The 17011-nt window shown below is 43.2% G+C and overlaps 1 protein-coding gene across 4 annotated transcripts; it reads left to right on the top strand.

Annotated features, from left to right (window-relative positions):
- The first annotated feature begins 448 nt into the window (after positions 1–448).
- On the top strand, positions 449–16751 carry SERBP1 (SERPINE1 mRNA binding protein 1). 4 transcript variants are annotated; one of them, XM_065655595.1, is made up of 10 exons: positions 449–955; positions 3921–4083; positions 5021–5158; positions 5277–5372; positions 5894–5968; positions 8189–8366; positions 11485–11532; positions 14026–14199; positions 15186–15224; positions 16340–16751. In XM_065655595.1, the coding sequence occupies exons 1-10, from the start codon at positions 574–576 to the stop codon at positions 16394–16396; spliced, it is 1350 nt and encodes a 449-aa protein (XP_065511667.1). In that variant the 5' UTR covers positions 449–573; the 3' UTR covers positions 16397–16751. The 4 variants fall into 4 exon arrangements, with proteins under 4 accessions (XP_065511667.1, XP_065511668.1, XP_065511670.1 ...); XM_065655596.1 differs by having other exon boundaries at positions 450–955; positions 5301–5372; XM_065655598.1 differs by lacking the exon at positions 11485–11532 and having other exon boundaries at positions 450–955; positions 5301–5372.
- Positions 16752–17011: the final 260 nt, after the last annotated feature.

Below are 17011 nucleotides of genomic sequence, written 5' to 3'. Positions count from 1 at the left end.
TTTTTCCCCCCCACTTTTCTCCCTCAGTACACCCTGAGGTGACCAGTTTCTCCACCTCTCAGCGCAGGCCGAGGCCCCGCGGCCGCTCGGGCCCGTGTCCTGAGGAGAGCGGCCTGCAGCGGGGGAACGGCGCCCGCCGCCGGGCCCGCAGGCCTCGAGCTTAAAAAGACGCTTAAAAAAGCGGCTCATCGCCTCAGGGCCGACGTCCCCGCCGCCGGCAAACCCCTTCCCGGGCCCTCGCCACCCCCGGGTCGCGGCCGTGCCCCGTGAGGGGCCGCAGGGCGCCCCCGGCACCGAGCGCTCCCGCCGCCGCTCCCGCCCAGCGCGGCCCCGCCCGGGGCCCCGGCGGCGCGGGGCATGCTGGGAGTTGTAGTTCGGCGGGCGGGCGCGGGCGGCGGCGGGAGCGGGCCGCCTACCGTTCCCGTCGTGCCCCGCGCGGGGGTGAGGTGCCCGGATGTGCCCGGCGCCGGAAGAGAAGCGGGTCTCTTCGCGGCCGGCCATCTTGTGCGGCAGCCAGCAGGGCGCGGGGGGCCCGGCAGCATCGGAGCAGGATCCCGCCGACGGGGGCCCATCATGCCCGGACACCTGCAGGAGGGCTTCGGCTGCGTCGTCACCAACCGCTTCGACCAGCTCTTTGATGACGAGTCCGACCCCTTCGAGGTGCTGCGGGCGGCCGAGACCCGGAGGAAAGAGAGCGGCGGCGGGAGCCAGGGGGGCGGCGGGGCCCGCGGCGGCCCGGCGGGCGCCCAGACCAACTCCTCCGGCGGGGCCGGCGGCGGCGGCCCGGGCCAGGCGGGCGCCGGCGGCGGCGTCGGCAGCGCGGCCAAGCAGCTGCGCAGGGAGTCGCAGAAGGAGCGCAAGAACCCGCTGCCGCCCTTCGCCGCCTCGGCCGGGGCCGTCGGTGACCGGCGGGAGGAGGGCAGCGGCCAGCCCGGCGCTCCGCTGCGGAAGGAGGGTGAGCCGGGGGCTGCGGCGGGGGAGGGAGCCCGAGGGGCCGCCCCTCGGCCCGTGGGGGCCGCGTCCCGCCGCGCACAAAGGAGGCGGCGGGAAGGCGGCGGAGCGCGGGGGGCCCGGGCAGGGCCGAGCCCTGAGCGGCGGCGGCTCCGTCGCCCGCGGCGGCTTCGCCCCCACGTGGGGAAGCGCATGGCGGGGCCGCCCGGGGCAGCTGCCCGGGGCGCTGCGTGGGGAGCGGCCGCTGTCCCCGCCGGGCTGCCCGGCCGCACGTGGTGAGTCCCCGCCGCCCGGCCCGCGCAAAATGGAGTCGTGGGTGCGTGGGGTGCCCGCTGCCGCCTCTCTGCCCAAATAGCTGTTCTCCGGCGGGAACGTGGGGCAGAAAATCCCAGCAACGCGTCCTGCGCTTTTAATTGTGCTCCAGGTAGCCCGACGGCCTTGACAGGAGATCTGGCAGGCCCCTGGCTCCTCAAAAGTCACTTGGGTCATTTTTTTGGGAACGGTGTTGATAGGAGCCGTGCGTCTATTTTAATAATAAGTTGTACGAGTTCTCAGCCGTGTCTGTGTAAACCCGTAAGACATCTCACACGGGAAAATTTGTTTTGTTGGAAAAAAACAAAGCAAAAAAAAATAGGTGAAATTAATGCGCTGTGGGCAAAGCAGTGAGTAGGACAACGAAGAGGGGTGGATTTCGTGTGCACGTGTCGTCCCGTGGCAGGCGTTGTACCCCGCCCAAACTTCAGTGCACGTCGATTTGGTCAGAATTCTGATCAGATTGGAGTCTTTCAAATGCATCAAAGTGTGGTGGCAGCAGTTGGGGTGTGGGTGAGGAAATCACTTGCCAGTTTAAACGATCTTTTCAGAAACGTGGCCATTTCAGAAGAGTGCAGTGCTACATGAAAGTATCCTCGTACTTCAGCATTTATTGCAGTGCATGTTGCAAAATAATTCTCTGGGCCTCCCAGATGTTGTTTGCAAACACCTTGTGAGAAGCAGAAGTCAGGTACTGTGTTACAATACTCTTTGCTTAGGGATTTTCTGCACTTGAACGCTTGAGAGTTTTTCCCCTGTGAGGAATGCAATAATTTGTCCTGAGTGGCGCTTTTGCTAAGCCAGTATCCTCTGGAAATACTAGTCAGATACAGAGTCATGGTGTTGTCCCTCATGAGGTGAACCTGAAACACAGGCAGTTTCTTGGGCCAGCACAAGGGAACGCAGAGGGTTTGGTTAGGGCCAGCAGGCCGTGTTTACCTCCTGGATTTCATGTTCATTTTCAAGAACAAGCGTTACTTCACTGTGAAAAAAAGTATTTTGTGGCTTCTTACAGTAGTGAAAGAGAGAAAGTCAGGCCTGCTGTTGTAGCAGTGTGTATGGAGCACTGTAGTAAAAAAATCACCTTCCAGTTTGAAAAGTTCTATTTTTTGCGTGGGACTGTAGTTATTATAAAGATGTTTGGCGCCATGGTATCGACGAGGGTTTGTATCCTGTGTGAATGTATTGCAGTTTAAAACTATTCCACTACTCTGTAAAGGTGCAAATTATTTGGTGAATTAGCAGTTCAAAGCTTTGTGATGCTGAGAAAAAGAAATAACTTGTATTTTTGGTTGGGCTTCACCAGGAACCAGGTTTTTCTGAGCGCAGGGTGTTGAAATTCAAAAGCCGTAGATTATTCATTCCAGTTGTGCAGCATACCTCCTGTGTGCCCCTGGCCCCTTTCCTCTTCAAATGAACTGGTCCTCCTCAGCTGGGGAGCCCTTTTCAAAGGAAGTGCTGGTGCGTTTAACCCCCGTGTGTCCTCAGGGAGTCAGGATTACTTAGCAAGCGATGTTTGTCATGCAAACTTCATGTTAAATACAGCTTGTAAGGTAAGGAAGACGACGTTCATTTGGGTGTGTTGGCTTGGATATCATTACAACTGTAACTTCTTTAGCCCCACCCAAATATGACATTGCTTGTTAGGCAGGAACTTAGTTCTTAAAAAAAAATAGATATTGGCAGCTTTTAATTTAAAAGATAGTTCACAATTCTTAAGCCAGCCTCAGTTGGTTTGCTTAGTGTTTTTTCCCTAAACATTTTAGCAAGAAGAGAGTGTAACAAAGCAGTAATGTGTTTGTCCAGAGCTTTCTAAAGAGTGAATGGGCCTTTCACGTGAGTGGAAGAAGTCCCTGTATTTGAGATCCTTCAGATGTCTTAGAGAAGCAGATAATGCCCATTGGGAGTTATTATTTTAAAAAAACAACTTTGAGAAGGCATAGAGAGAGAGGGCACAAGGCTGGTGGGTTCAGTGGCACAGGGAATTCTACAGCTATTTTAAGTGTACAACGAGGTGAGTTTGTCAGGGAGCGTGTGTTGGACTGGGAGGACTGGTGTGGATGAACACCCCGTGTGGTCAGTGACCAGTAGCTCCTGTACTGGGGCTGCAAGTGGCACCAGTCTGGGAGAGCACACCCTGCCCCGGAAGCACTACTGCCCAAAACCGTGGCCCAGGAGAGCACAGGGGATGGAGCAGCGTGGCTGGCAGAAGGACTTGAGTCCAGCGTGGTGATGCTGGTGCTCATCAAAATAAAAACTACTTGTTTTACCTGAAAAGCACCTTTCAGAGGTAAAAAAAAAAAAAAAAGAAATTGCTTATCCTGATCCTCCTTTGAAAGTTGACTCTTATAATTTTAACGCAGATTATTAATGTATTGTGTGCTCTGACAGGTTTTGTTTTCTACAGTATTTTAAGAGCATACGCTTGTACAAAATACAATTTGATTGAAATGCTGCATAAAAATGTGAATAAGAAGAGTCAAATGACCTACAGTGACTTTTGAATAGAAATACAGCTTCTCAGATTATCTAGGCACCAGGCTAGAAGAAAAACTTCAATTCCAGCTTACCTCCCACGTTGTTTTACGGTGTTAAGAGTCGATATCTCTCCCAGAGCAGCTCCGCATTCCGTTGATGTGTTTTGCCTAATGTTTCAGGGATAAGACGTATTGGCAGGCGGCCTGATCAGCAGCAGCAGCAGCAACAGCAGGGCGAAGGCAAACCCATCGACAGGAGACCGGAGAGACGACCTCCCCGCGAGCGCCGCTTTGACAAACCTGCTGAAGAGAAAGGCGAAGGAGGAGAATTTTCTGTTGATAAGTAAGAATTTTGTCTTTCCTGACAACTTCCCTAGTTTTGATAGCAGGGGGCTGTCACAACTTCTGCTACTAAGTTTAAAAAAGAAAAAAAAGCTGATTGAATCAAAATTAAATTGATTGAATTAGATTTTTGTCAGTCACAAGAAGAGTGTATATGTCATGTAGAATATAACACTTCTTTTTTCCATGCTGTTGTTTATGAACTTGGCTGAAGTTATAGACCAAGAGTGATCTAACATGAACAAATCTGTTGGTTTAACTGAAAATATGGTTTAAATCAGTCAGATATCCACCGTATCTCTGTAAATCTATAGCAGATGGGTCAGGAAAGGAACTTGAGTGTAGCTCTTGCCTGCAGGATGAGTTTTGTTTGCTGTTACAGGTGTTGCTTAAATGTGCACAGCTGACTTCAAGCCCATAAAAATCCATGTAGGTGTTTACACCTTGGCTGCAGAGACTCTTGATCTGGAATTGGTGAAGCCATTTTATGTCTAGACAAATTTTCAAGTGTCTCGAGTACCATGTGCCATCCAGAGTTCAAGTGTTCTGAAAGTATTGTTCAAATATTCACATTTTACTAGCCAAAGTTAAAATCTTTTAAAAAGTAAGTTGGATGAATGTGAGTTAAATTGAAATTGTAGTATCAGCTACTGATGTAACACCATACAAGTACTAAATTTTGGAATTTAGTGTCAGAAGATGCAAATGAACGGTAATCCTTCTGAGCATTTGATTCCAGATTCTAAAATGCAGGTATTTTATATTTGGGTTTTTTCAGTGTCATAATTTGACATTGAAATTAGAGCCTCAACACAGTTACAAACAGCAATTATCAGAGGAAAAGTAAGTAAATAAAATTCTCAAAAGGGAAGCAGCCTTAAAAACCACACTGTAGCTTTTTGGAGGTGAAATATTCAAGTTTGACTGTTCCGTGCCAGACCCATTATTGACCGACCGATGCGTGGCCGTGGGGGGCTTGGAAGAGGCCGTGGCCGTGGCCGTGGAATGGGCAGAGGAGACGGGTTTGACTCTCGCGGCAAACGTGAATTTGACAGACATAGTGGCAGCGATAGATCGTAAGTCTTTACCTTTTTCTGGTTTTTTTTGAACTGTTCTTTACAATTAAATCACATTTTAAAATTTGCCTTTGAATTTCTGTATCTGGACACTATAATGTTAACTCAGTTTTGTTAGTTCTGTTTCACATTCACATTTCAGTGGCCTAAAGCATGAGGACAAGCGCGGTGGCAGCGGATCGCACAACTGGGGAACCGTCAAAGACGAACTCACGTTAGTAATCTGTAATTGCTCAGAAATAACAATAAATCCTAATCCTTACAGCTTGCAAAATGTAAATATTTAGCTGCCTTTTGTGCCTTTGATTTTGATAATTTTTGCTACACTCTTAAAGCAGCCTTTGCAGAATTTAGAAAATTAGCAATTTCTTGTGACATAAGAGATGGCTTCACTGTTAAAACAAAAACTGTGGGCAAGTCTGGAGTGGGAGGTCTTGTGCTGGTTTTTTAACAATTTTCGTACTAAAAATAGAATAATTTGATCAGGTTAAGCGTGCGTTTTTAATAGGTATTACATTGAAAACAGAATTTTTAATACCCAAATCCACTCTGTGTCTCGAGGTACAGCCAGAGGCTTTCAGAATGGGTCCTAGCAAGTGTTGGGGAAAACCATGTGGAAGGTGGATAGTATAGAATTTAAAAGGCACAGAGCACCAGTTCTTAATGAAATCTTATGTAGCTTTAAATAGGGAGGAACTTTTAAAAAACGAACCTCCGAACATTATGTAATTGCAGTGAATTGGATCAGTCAGCTGTAACTGAGGAAACGCCGGAGGGGGAGGAACATCCGCCTGCTGATTCTGAAAATAAGTGAGTACCACCTCTCTTAGTGCTCTTTTTTGCTTCAAAGGTAGTGTTGCTTTGCCTTGAACCCCTGGGATTTATCCCTACCTGTGTTTTGCCCAACTTAGATCTGTTCTCTTCAGTAGATACGAAATTATTCGCAATGCTGCTGAAAGGCTGTCTCTTTAAATATTGCACATATGAAACGTGTTACCTTGAAGCTGTTCTTTGGTGTCATACAGGCTCTTGGGTCACTTTCAGATTTAGTTATTAATAATCAGTTCTAATACGCTTAGGGTCTCGGGATTGCAACTCCTAAGTACCAAATCAAAATCATCCCTGCTCTAGGTAGAACAACCAAGGAAAAGGGACAAAATGTTCTTCTGCCAGTGGAAGGCAACTTTTTTTAGACTTAGTTTTTCAAAACAACTGTTGGAGACTGTGCGACCAGCCTGTAGAAGAAAGGTGGTTGCTTTTTCATTTTCCAGCTGCAGTGTATGCAGAGCATTTTCAGAGAAGTTAACTTGATCGTTTCTCATTTCACTTGGACACTGCTACAGAAGAAACCAGTGACTGGATGAATGAAATAGAGTAACTAGAGAAGCAGAACGAGCAGTAGTACTTACGGTAGGATAGCTCGATAAAATAATGAGGAATGTGCTTTATGGTGAATTCAAAAGAAAATGGCAGACAAGATAGAATTTTGAAATAGTTGTTTGCCCAAGTTTTCTAATGTGGAGTTTGCTATAGCTTGATTTCCTCACCAACAACTTTGGTTAGTGGTAAAGAGGGTACAATTACTGCACAGAGAGTAATAAATTGATTTAGTTTAACTAAAAAAAAAAAAGACCAAATGCTGTTCTCTGAGGTTATGGTGGTCCAAGGTTGGGGTCTTGTATGCAGAAGTAGTATGAGAATTTTTAAGGAATTACAGCTTGAGCATTGGTCAGAAAATGCAACCTAGCTAGCCCTTACCAAAATTATATGTATTGGAAGTCTGGGTATGTTAAATTTGTTGTGCCTTTAGTATTTCCTGGATATTTCTTAGTAGCAGTGTCCTGGTGCTTGACCAGACACCGACCCATCCATGTGCAGATCAATTATCTGCAAAATTCTGTAGGCTATTTTCATGTTTTTTCTTTTTCCTCAAATATGCAGCAAACGTGTGCTTTTCTCAGTTTCAAGCAATTTTTATAGAAAAGCATGTTTACGTGGGTTAGTTTTCACATTGACTAGTTTGATGTGGACCTTTAACCTAAAGGTTTCAGCAGAACTGTAGGGTGTTTTACTGCAGTAAAATGTGCAGAATGTCATTACCTTGAACAAAAAAAAAAGATTCTGAATATACACCACGTCAAAAATATCTCTGAACTACAGAATGAAGAAAAATTGAAATACAGTAAGTTTGATGTAAAACATCTGCATTATTACATCAAAATTAATGACTACAAAATAAAGACCTTTTCTCTTAAGTTGAGGCCTTTGTGATCTTTTTGCTGCACATCCATGGCATTAGTTTTGTATAAATTGGAAATTTTTTTGAAGACTGAGTGGAGGATTGACTGCCTGTGTATTTAAAACATCTGTTACTGAGCATAGTGGATGTGTGTTTTATTTAAAAATAGCTCTTTGGCAGAAGGTAGAGGCACCAAAGATTAACAGTGAGATGATCTATCGCACAAGTCACTGAGTTGTATGCTGTCGTTTTTTCCAAGTTAGCTGAAACTAAAATTTGTTTCAGTTATCGCCTTTGGTTCAATGAAGGAAGCAGACTATCTAAAGCTGTTTAAATTCTGGTTTTTAAAAAAACTAACAAGCTTGGAAATTGTGGTAAGAAGCAGCTCTCACTGCCTTAACTGGAACCTTTGGGAGAGAGGTATCTACAAAAGGGGAGAAAAGCCCTAAACAAGTCTATTGCAGCAATTAGGTTTTGATATTTGTAAAGAAAATTGTCATTCATGTGGTGAATAGATGGCATGGGTCAACGCTGAGTTTAACATTTTGCTGTGCTCACCATTTAGTTGCTGAAAGGTGTCTGGCCGTGAGGTGGGTTTTTTGGCACTCTGGCTAAAGGAGATGAGTTTTCATGTCTGGTTTCTAGGTGGTGTTATATACACCTCTTACTTGCTAAATACTTGACAAACTTTCTTTTATAATCTGTTTGCTGATTAACAACTGATTTTGATTTGGTTGTATCTAGAATTTGAGTTTAAAGTCATGATCATAATATCTGTGAATTTACTCCAGGGAGAATGAGGTTGAAGAAGTTAAGGAAGAAGGTCCTAAGGAAATGACCCTGGACGAGTGGAAAGCTATTCAAAGTAAGGATCGTGCAAAAGTTGAGTTCAACATCCGTAAACCAAATGAGGGTGCTGATGGGCAATGGAAAAAAGGATTTGTTCTTCACAAGTCAAAGAGCGAGGAGGTAAAGTGATTTTCAATATTTGCCTGTATCCAGATTGTATAGGTTTTTCTATAGATACACACTTCTTGGAGTGGAAGCTCTGTTCTTTGAGATGCTGTAGCTAAAAATTGATAAAGTGGGAATGACATTTCAGTTACTAACACTGAAGTTATGGAGTAGCATAAGTAGCAGTTTTCATTGTGGTTAGTTGTGGCAGCGGATCTGTACCCATAGGCTGGTGTATACTGGGATATAATCTAGAGTTGGGACTGGAATACTGGTGCATCGGGGCAGGTAATGCTGTAAGGACTGTCTCTTGGTGAGCATTTTAGAAAATGTTGGTCAATAGCAAAAGTATTTCTTAGCTTTTTATACAGTACATCGCTTTATGGTGCTTGCTAAACGTGATGCAACATTAAAGAAATACTGGTCATGCCTCAGACACCTTAATACCTAAACTCTATATCTTAAGTTTGTAACATAGATATCTTCTCATTTTGTAATGTTCTGTAGAAAAGCGTCCTTGAAGCTTTTGAGAAATGAGGTGAAGTACGTTTGTGTGCTTCAGTGATATTCAGCGTAGTTACTGTAGGATGATTTTAAAATTTTAGTTTCTCAAGCATACTGATTTCAGTCATTGCACAATTTTAATGACTCTTTTCCAAGATAGCAAAAGTGGACAGACATACTCTTTTGCTTGAGAAGGGAGGGAAGTGCTGAAAGCTCTTTTTTCTAATGTGGGGCTACGTTAAGGTCTGGTTTTAACACTTTTAAGTGGGCCACTGTTAATGGGTGGCCTGCAACTTTGTATACCAGATGGTTCTGACTCGCTTTGAAGTAACTAGATAATAATGTAATGTGCTGTTTGGTTTTCTAATATGTAATTCTGCTTTTTCGCACCTTGTCAGTTTTGTCTTTTAAGCTGGGGACATAATACAGATGGGGAGGCACTAGTCAGTACTTGCAATGAAAACTGTTTCTAATCTCGCTGAACTCAGGATGGGGTTGACTCTGTCACAACCTTTTTTGGTTTACTATTTTCTTGCTGTGTCAGGTAGTTCAGTTCTTTAAATGATTGCACATCTTTTTGTTTACTCTTAAGTTGTTCAGTGTTTGCAGTGACCATTAAATACCGCTTTCTCTTGTGTAGAAAAGGGAAATTGAATTAGACTGAATGTTGCTGTATATGAAAAGAGTTGGTTTAAACAGAAGTATTTATTTACTTTACCAAAATTTACTAAACCTGTGGTCCTGTAAGCGTGTCACAAAGTACTCCTTGGCCCCAGTCTCTCTGAAGCAGATTTATTTGACATTCAGTCAGCTGAAGACAGTCTTTTCTAATGTATCTGGAGGTATGATCGTGTAGTAAGATGGTGGTACTCTTGAGTAATTTAGAAGCTAGAAATATCCATACTGTATTTTGCATTTGAAAAATGAATCAGTAGTTAACTCAGAAAAACTCAAACAAAACCAAGGAGAATAATTCATCAATTTGCTTTCATGGAAGAACTGGCATAGTTAAATTTTTCTGTTAGATAGGTGTATTCGTTTAACTTCTCAAAGAAATGAGTCGGGTATTTAACACTACCACATAAGAAGTTAACAGCTCCTTGCTGTATAAGCACAGAAGTGAGATATTAACAAAATTGCCTTCATATCTAGATGCTTTTAGCCTGCTTTTATTGTATGTTGGGCATACGTCTCTCCTCATTTCACCTACTCATTGTTCCCTGATCCCCTGGGCAGCAGTGTGGGGCTTTTTCTGTGCAGCATTATAGCAGGATAGCTCTCTAATACAGGCGTTAGGAAAGCCTGCAACAGATTTAAAAGGTGGAATATTTAGAAGTTGTGAACAAAACCTACCGATCTCCTCCTGTTCTTTTTTGGTTTGTCCTCTTGGACATACTTATGAGTCATGAAAGTAAGGCTGACGTGAAGTTTCTGTGATGCTTATTTATAAGAAGGCAGTTGGTGTGTGGCAGTGACTTGGTTTCTAGGTAATTCTGGTTTTCAGTCCCGAATATTCTGTACCTTTATAGCTCAAAACCACAATGTGGCCCAAGAGGTTTTCTCAGAAATTTGTGGTGTTGTGATGACCACCCCCATTCCTGTAGCTTGAGAATTACTGGGAGAATGTTCTAGGAATCTGTGGGGAAAGGGAGTCGGAGGTACTGGTGCTATTCATCTGCTGGAGTCTTGTGAATGAGCTTTACTCTTCCTCATCCTCCTCCTCCTCCTTGTGCCATTCACTGAGGGCTGAAACACTTGACCCTATCTGAGCTCTTTCCTCTTTCTCACGTTTGCTATTTCTTTTTCCTAGAAAGTAATACTTGGTATAAAATGGACTCTTAATACTGTGTGAGACTCTTGCTGGTTCAATATGAAATCGGTGTGTATTGGCAACCCCAGTCCTGTGAGACTTTCCAGGAGTTTGGGTTATGCTGTAAGATAGAGATCCTCTTTTTTTTCCTTCTCTGCAGCTGATTTAGTGGATTGAGTCTTAAGTTCTGCTGGTGCGGCTGAACAAAAAATGGGAAGGAGTTGCGTTGTGGAAAGATCTTGAAATTTGTTCAGAAAGTCGGATGCAAGTCTCCTGGAAAGACTGATATACCAGGAGATCAGTTCCTCTCTATCTGCTGCGCCTCTTTCCTTTGCCTTCAGACTTTCTTGCTGATTGAGTCACTTTCTTAGAGGTGGTCGCAATGTGAGATTGAGAAATACAATTTGGAATAGCTCTTCTCAAAATTTGGAGGAATGACTCTTGGATCGAGGCTGTGCTTTTCTCATTAACGGCGATGTTAAACATCCCTCCCTCTTATCTATCCAGTTCTGTACACCGTGTGCCTGATGAGTGGAGGTGCGGGAGACTGGCCTGTTACTTTTTTGGTATCAATCTGAGATTTCTGTGATTTCTCTTGTCTCTGCGCTCATGGTGTGGTCTGTCCCTCTGCTCTGGATGCTCGCGCAGCTGTTGCTCTCATCCTTTTGCTGCTTCATGTGCCCAGTGACATCTGTATCCGTCAGGTTCATGTGACCTTATTACCTGTTGTTCCTGTACGTAGTTGAGTCTCATTTCTTCCTTTTGTTTTCTCCCTTTGTTCCTTTTGTCACTTTGGTGTGGACACGCAACTTTCATCAGACAAAGGCGATGACAGAAATGCAGGGGAGTCTGCTGGAGTCAAATGAGGTACTGATCCTTTCTATCTAACTGGCAATACCTGTGCTTTGATGTGAGCCTCTTCTGAAATGAAGGGCTGGATATTAAAAAGTCACAAAAATAGAGAACACAAGTAGATACGATATTGAGCTCTTCTGTCCATGCCTGTTGTCTAACTGCGCACCATATAGGACCCTTCATAATTAGTACCCTGGCTTCTAATTGAGCTGAATTCAAACCTCATCATAAATGCTTCTATCATGAGTCTTTTGTGTGTGTGTTGTTGCTGTTGTTTTTCCATATTTTGCCATATGCTTTGACCCTCTTTCTGTTAGTAGCTTGTTCCTATTTTTTGACAGCCTTCCCCAAGACCTGTAAGTGCAGCAATGCCTTCAAGAAGCTATTGGTTATTAGATCAGAGCACTGGTAGAGTTACCAGTACATACAGATTAAATGCTTCCAAAGATGATTCAGAACAAGCAATTTGTACAGTGTGCTTATGACTGTTGTCACCTAGGGGATAGAAGAGGAGGAGGAGAATATGCCAAGTCTTTTATTGGTGTTTTAAATTAGCTTTAGTTACTTTGGATAAAGGAATCGTCGGGTTACATACGGAATTTGCTATTTCTTGGTTTAATGGTTAAACCGAAGTGAAGTTATGGAAATACAATGGTTTTGGTAGACTGTAGTGTTTCTTTTTTAAGCAATAACAGTGTAGGGAAGGAAATGCACAGAATTACTGTATGAATCCACTGATACTACTGCTCACAGAAGACAATGTCATATAGCTACAAATAAGTTGAAAATATAACCTCAGTACCCTTCAGCAATCAAAACTGTAGATGAAATATTAAGTAGTAAGAAAGGAATCGAAACCATAACAAAAGGTATTGTGCGCTGTTTTACAAATTGTTGCTGTACTTACATTTGAGTGTTGCTGTGTCAGGCTGAGACCTGGAATGACTTTTCTCCGCAAAATAACTTCTTAAGTTTGGAAGAGATCTCTCTGAGGGAAGGGTGTACAGATCTGAAAATTCAAGAGGGGGGGAACCAGTTGTTCCATGGAAGACATCCCAGTGAAGTATGTTTGAAATAAAGCAGCGTGGAGGGATGTTTCTCGTTGTGCCTAATTAAATTGCGGTGCCTGACGCTGCGGGACGCTGTGGAGGCCAAAGGTGCGGCTGGGGATGGGAAGGGCTAATTAATTAATGGGGATGGCTCTGTACATTATGGTGCTTGTGGCTGACTCAAGGAATCCCTGAAAGCAGCTTTCAGCCTTTACACTCCAGACTTCTGTGAACCATTGACTGCCTTATGAAGGATGCACAAACGGTAATTAAAGGGTATGGGGCTTAATTGCACAATACGTTGCCTTTGAAAGTCAGCATATTGTGTGATTGCACCACAAGAGAAATGAGAGTCAGGAGGCTTCAGCTTGTACATGGTGCTTCTGTAGGAAAAAACAAGCAAACTAAAAATTGCCCTGCCAGAAATTGGGGACTTATAAGAAAAGAAAGTATTGCATGTTCTCAGATTTCCAAAACACAAAGCTTGAGCCTTGTAAGAGGCAGTGCTGGCCTAAATAAACTCTTAGTCTGATCCACTGTGGCCAGTTTTACATTCTGCCTCTCGTCAAAGGTGCCAAAACCTGACTTACCACATGGAAAAATTATTTGTACAAAATAGGAAAAATAATCGCTTAAAAAACACTTGATTCTTTTTGTGTTCAGTGTATAATAATTTAAAATATTCAAATGTGCCGAACAGTGGTGTTTCTGTTGTTCGATGTAGCTCTTTGCGTACCTTGCTCCTCGAGACTCCGGTTTCTTGCTGTGTATGTGCTGGGAACGAACCAGCTGTAGGAGAATGTTGTGTCCTGGCAAAGGTGGCCAAAGTGGTGGGTTTTCAGTGTAATTGGTTCTCTGTTTTAGCATTAATGTTTTGGCTACTTGAGTTACTTTGTGTTTGGAGTGTTCATGCCTCATTTGCTGTTTGTTATGGCTAATGCAAAGTGATAAGGGATTTCTTACCATCTCCCTTGTTTTAAATATTCATACAGGGCTAAGCAAATGGGAAAGTGTAAAGTACTCATTGAGCAAAATAAAGATGGGTTACCAAGTAAGTATTTTAAAATAATGAAATAAATTGATAGAACCTGAAGATTTCTCAGGATATGAAGTGAGAAATGCTAGAAAATGCGATTTTGTACTGGCCTGTGATAGTTGGTTTGGTCTCAATAACTCTAAACATGTCTGAAGGAGCTCCAGAGCTTCCCTGAATTATCTCAGAAATGCAAAATACCTTTGTTTGCTCAGCCGCTTATTTGATCACCTGAGTATGGTTTTATTGTGTACACAAGTGATGTAACTTGATTCCTAACAATTCCTGCGCTGTCTTTTGACTTGAATCAATCAAGTCCTCGGTTTGGGAGTGCACTTGGTGCAACTGCAGATGAAAAGGTTTCTTTGGTGATTTTTGTGGTGTGGTTTTTTTTCCTTACTGATGGAGAAACACTCGTTTCAGGCTCATGCTGAGGACTCTGTCATGGATCATCACTTCCGCAAGCCCGCAAACGATATCACATCCCAGCTGGAGATCAACTTTGGAGACCTGGGCCGCCCCGGGCGCGGGGGCAGAGGAGGCCGGGGGGGCCGGGGCCGTGGCGGCAGGGCCAGCCGTGGGGGCAGGACTGACAAGGTGAGTACCTGCAGCTTCAACTACGACAGAGTTTCCTTTCAGTTGTCACCAGGGTTTTTATCCAGGTAGTTTTAGGTGTCTTGAGTTCTGGGGCAGTTGCCCTGACAACAGACATTGCTTTTTAAAACCGTGTTGTATCTGTTCTTACAAGTTCACTTTAAACTAGGTTACTGTCAGGACAAAAGGATGAATATTTTAGCAGGGGTGTTGTTAAAGCCCCCGCAAAAAAAGAGAGAATGGGGAGTAGGTTGGATTAAAAGAGTCAATTTTTTGACTTTGTGTCTAAATCCAAAAATATGACTCCTCAATAAGGACAGATGTGAATGTACAAGTGCTAGAGTGGTTATTTTCAGCCATGGTCAGGACTGTGTGTGCGCATTGTGACCTGTCGGGGGTGAGAGACTAATTTTACAGCTGCACGTTACATCTCGAATTTGAGGATTTGGGGTTTTCATGTGGAAATAGGACTCTTACTGAGTTTTTTTGTTTGTTTTTCTAATCTTCAGTAATTTTTTTCCTCCTCTAGTCCTGAAGCCCTAAAGAACTAACTCAGGACTAAATACTGAATTGGAGGTTGGGTAGAGAAATGTAAAGCTGAAGTATTGCAGTATAGCTACAGTAAAGATTTGATTTAATATGGATCACTTATTCAGCCTAAATGCATTTAGCCAAACCGTTACTAGAAAATGATGTGTGGTGTGACTTTCTTCACACAGACCAGGCTTGCTCATTTTTTGTCTCCTGTAGGACATGGACTTTTTCTGTTTTACACTGGATCACTTTAAGTTTTAGGCTTATTAGTTAGAAAATGCTCTCCTGATATCAGTGTAAGAAAATGTTAAGTAATTGAAATTTGTTGGTGGTGATGTTTGCGCTGTTTCACTAATACAGCATCTTGCTTCTTCAAGAATGCTCTCATGAAGTAATTAAAAACTTTCTACAGCTTATTTTATGCTGGGTTTTTTATTATTATTATTTTCTTCCAGTTGGTGAAGGAGTTTGACGTGATCCACACACCCAACCAGGTTGGTGATCCCTGCTGGCACTCGCGTTACCTGTGAACAAGGCCCTGCTGTCACAGTGGATGGGCTTTTTTGGCTGGTTTTCTGCTTTTGTGTAATGAGCAGCTAGACATACTAAGGCCGTAGGCTTGAAACCCTGCTATATTACTTTTTAACTGGATTTTGTGGGTTGGGTTCTCCTGCAGTGTGTTAGTCTTACCTGTAAATGTTGACACAACTTTTATTGGAGTGGTTTAAATGTATTTCTCTTGATAAATGAATATGTTTACAGGAAGTGCCACTCTCCTGGCTCTTCCTTTTCTTATCTTCCACATCCCTCATGGACAAAGTGAAGATCATTCTAAAATATCTAATTTCTGCATTTAATTGCAGCACTGTTTTTACACATGATGCAGAGCCTGTTAGCAAAGTACTGAGGAGATTCCTAGTTGATGTGTATGAGTTTTAGGGCTAAGTCAGCATAATTTTTTTTTTATCACAGCCCGTTTGACTGGGGGGAGATGAAACATGTGCAGCTTAGTTTTTGCTACAAACAGGCCTTTTCTGTAACACTTCAGTCATGTACCTTGTTAAGAATTGATAGTTATGTGCTAGTAGAATAGCATTAAGTGCACATGTAGGGATCTCTTTAAGAATGGAGAGAAATGTACTTAGAACCTCGTGTGATAATGATGTGCCAACATGGTCTGTTTGCCTATAATGTCTCTTCAGGTAGTTCAGATTCAAAAGTAGTACAGGAGACTTTCTAGTCCTTGGAATGTAAAAAAAAAAAAAAAAAAAAGTTGCTTATCATGGGGGAAAAAAAAGTTGCTCTTGGAGTAATTTGTCCAGCGCCAGGATGCTTATTCCACTACAGTGTGTATCTCTTGGAAACACAGTATTTAAGAGCGTTCAGGTTAAAGTCGTTTTAAACACAAGGAATTCCCAGCCCTGTTTTTCCGTGGTGCAGGGAGTCCCCAGAAGTGCTGCTGCACAGGGACGCAGGCTTAATCATGTCCCTGTGACCGCAGCTGAGCCGTGTTTGCCCGGCGAACAGAAGGACTTGGTGACGTGTGAGGAATTAAAAGGCTGCAGGACCTGGTGCAGCAGAAGATAATAACTCTCTGTTTCTCTTTCAGTCAAGTGCTTCTGCTCCTGACGTAGATGACCCAGAGGCTTTCCCAGCTCTGTCCTAAACTGGATGTCATAAGCCAACCCTGCCCTCGTCGGGCCCTCCTCTCCGAGGCTTGCATGCTTAAGGATCCTAAACAACTAAGAAATTTAAAAAAAAAAAAAAAAAAAAAGACTGTCATTCATACCATTCACACCTAAAGACTGAATTTTATCTGTTTTGAAAATGAACTTCTCTCGCTACACAGAAGCAACAATATGGTAGTCAGTTTTGTATTTAGAAATGTAATGGTAGCAGGGATGTTTTCATAATTTTTTCAGAGATTATGCATTCTTCATGGATACTTTTTTGTATTGCTGCTTGAAAATATGCGTTTCCAAACTTGAAATATAGGTGTGAACAGTGTGTACCAGTTAAAAGCTTTCACTTCATTTGTGGTTTTTTTTTTTTTTAATTCAGGATTTTAGACATTTTCCCCAAACTACGAACTGGGTTTTAATTATTGCACACTATTTCCATTTCCTTAATTCCCGTTTAGAAGATTTTTATCAGCCCATGGTCTTTTGGAATATGTGACATTTTAATTTGGCAGACTGTTAGTGCTGTATGGAATACTAACTCCTGGAGTACTTTAGTTTTAATGCTTAATTTCAGACTTGGAAAAACAGTCATTTTTCGT

The sequence above is a fragment of the Caloenas nicobarica genome, chromosome Z (assembly GCF_036013445.1).
Source record: "Caloenas nicobarica isolate bCalNic1 chromosome Z, bCalNic1.hap1, whole genome shotgun sequence".
In the NCBI taxonomy this organism is placed as follows: Eukaryota; Metazoa; Chordata; class Aves; order Columbiformes; family Columbidae; genus Caloenas; species Caloenas nicobarica.
Note: the sequence above shows the minus strand (reverse complement) of the source record. Positions and strands in the feature narration are given on the sequence as shown.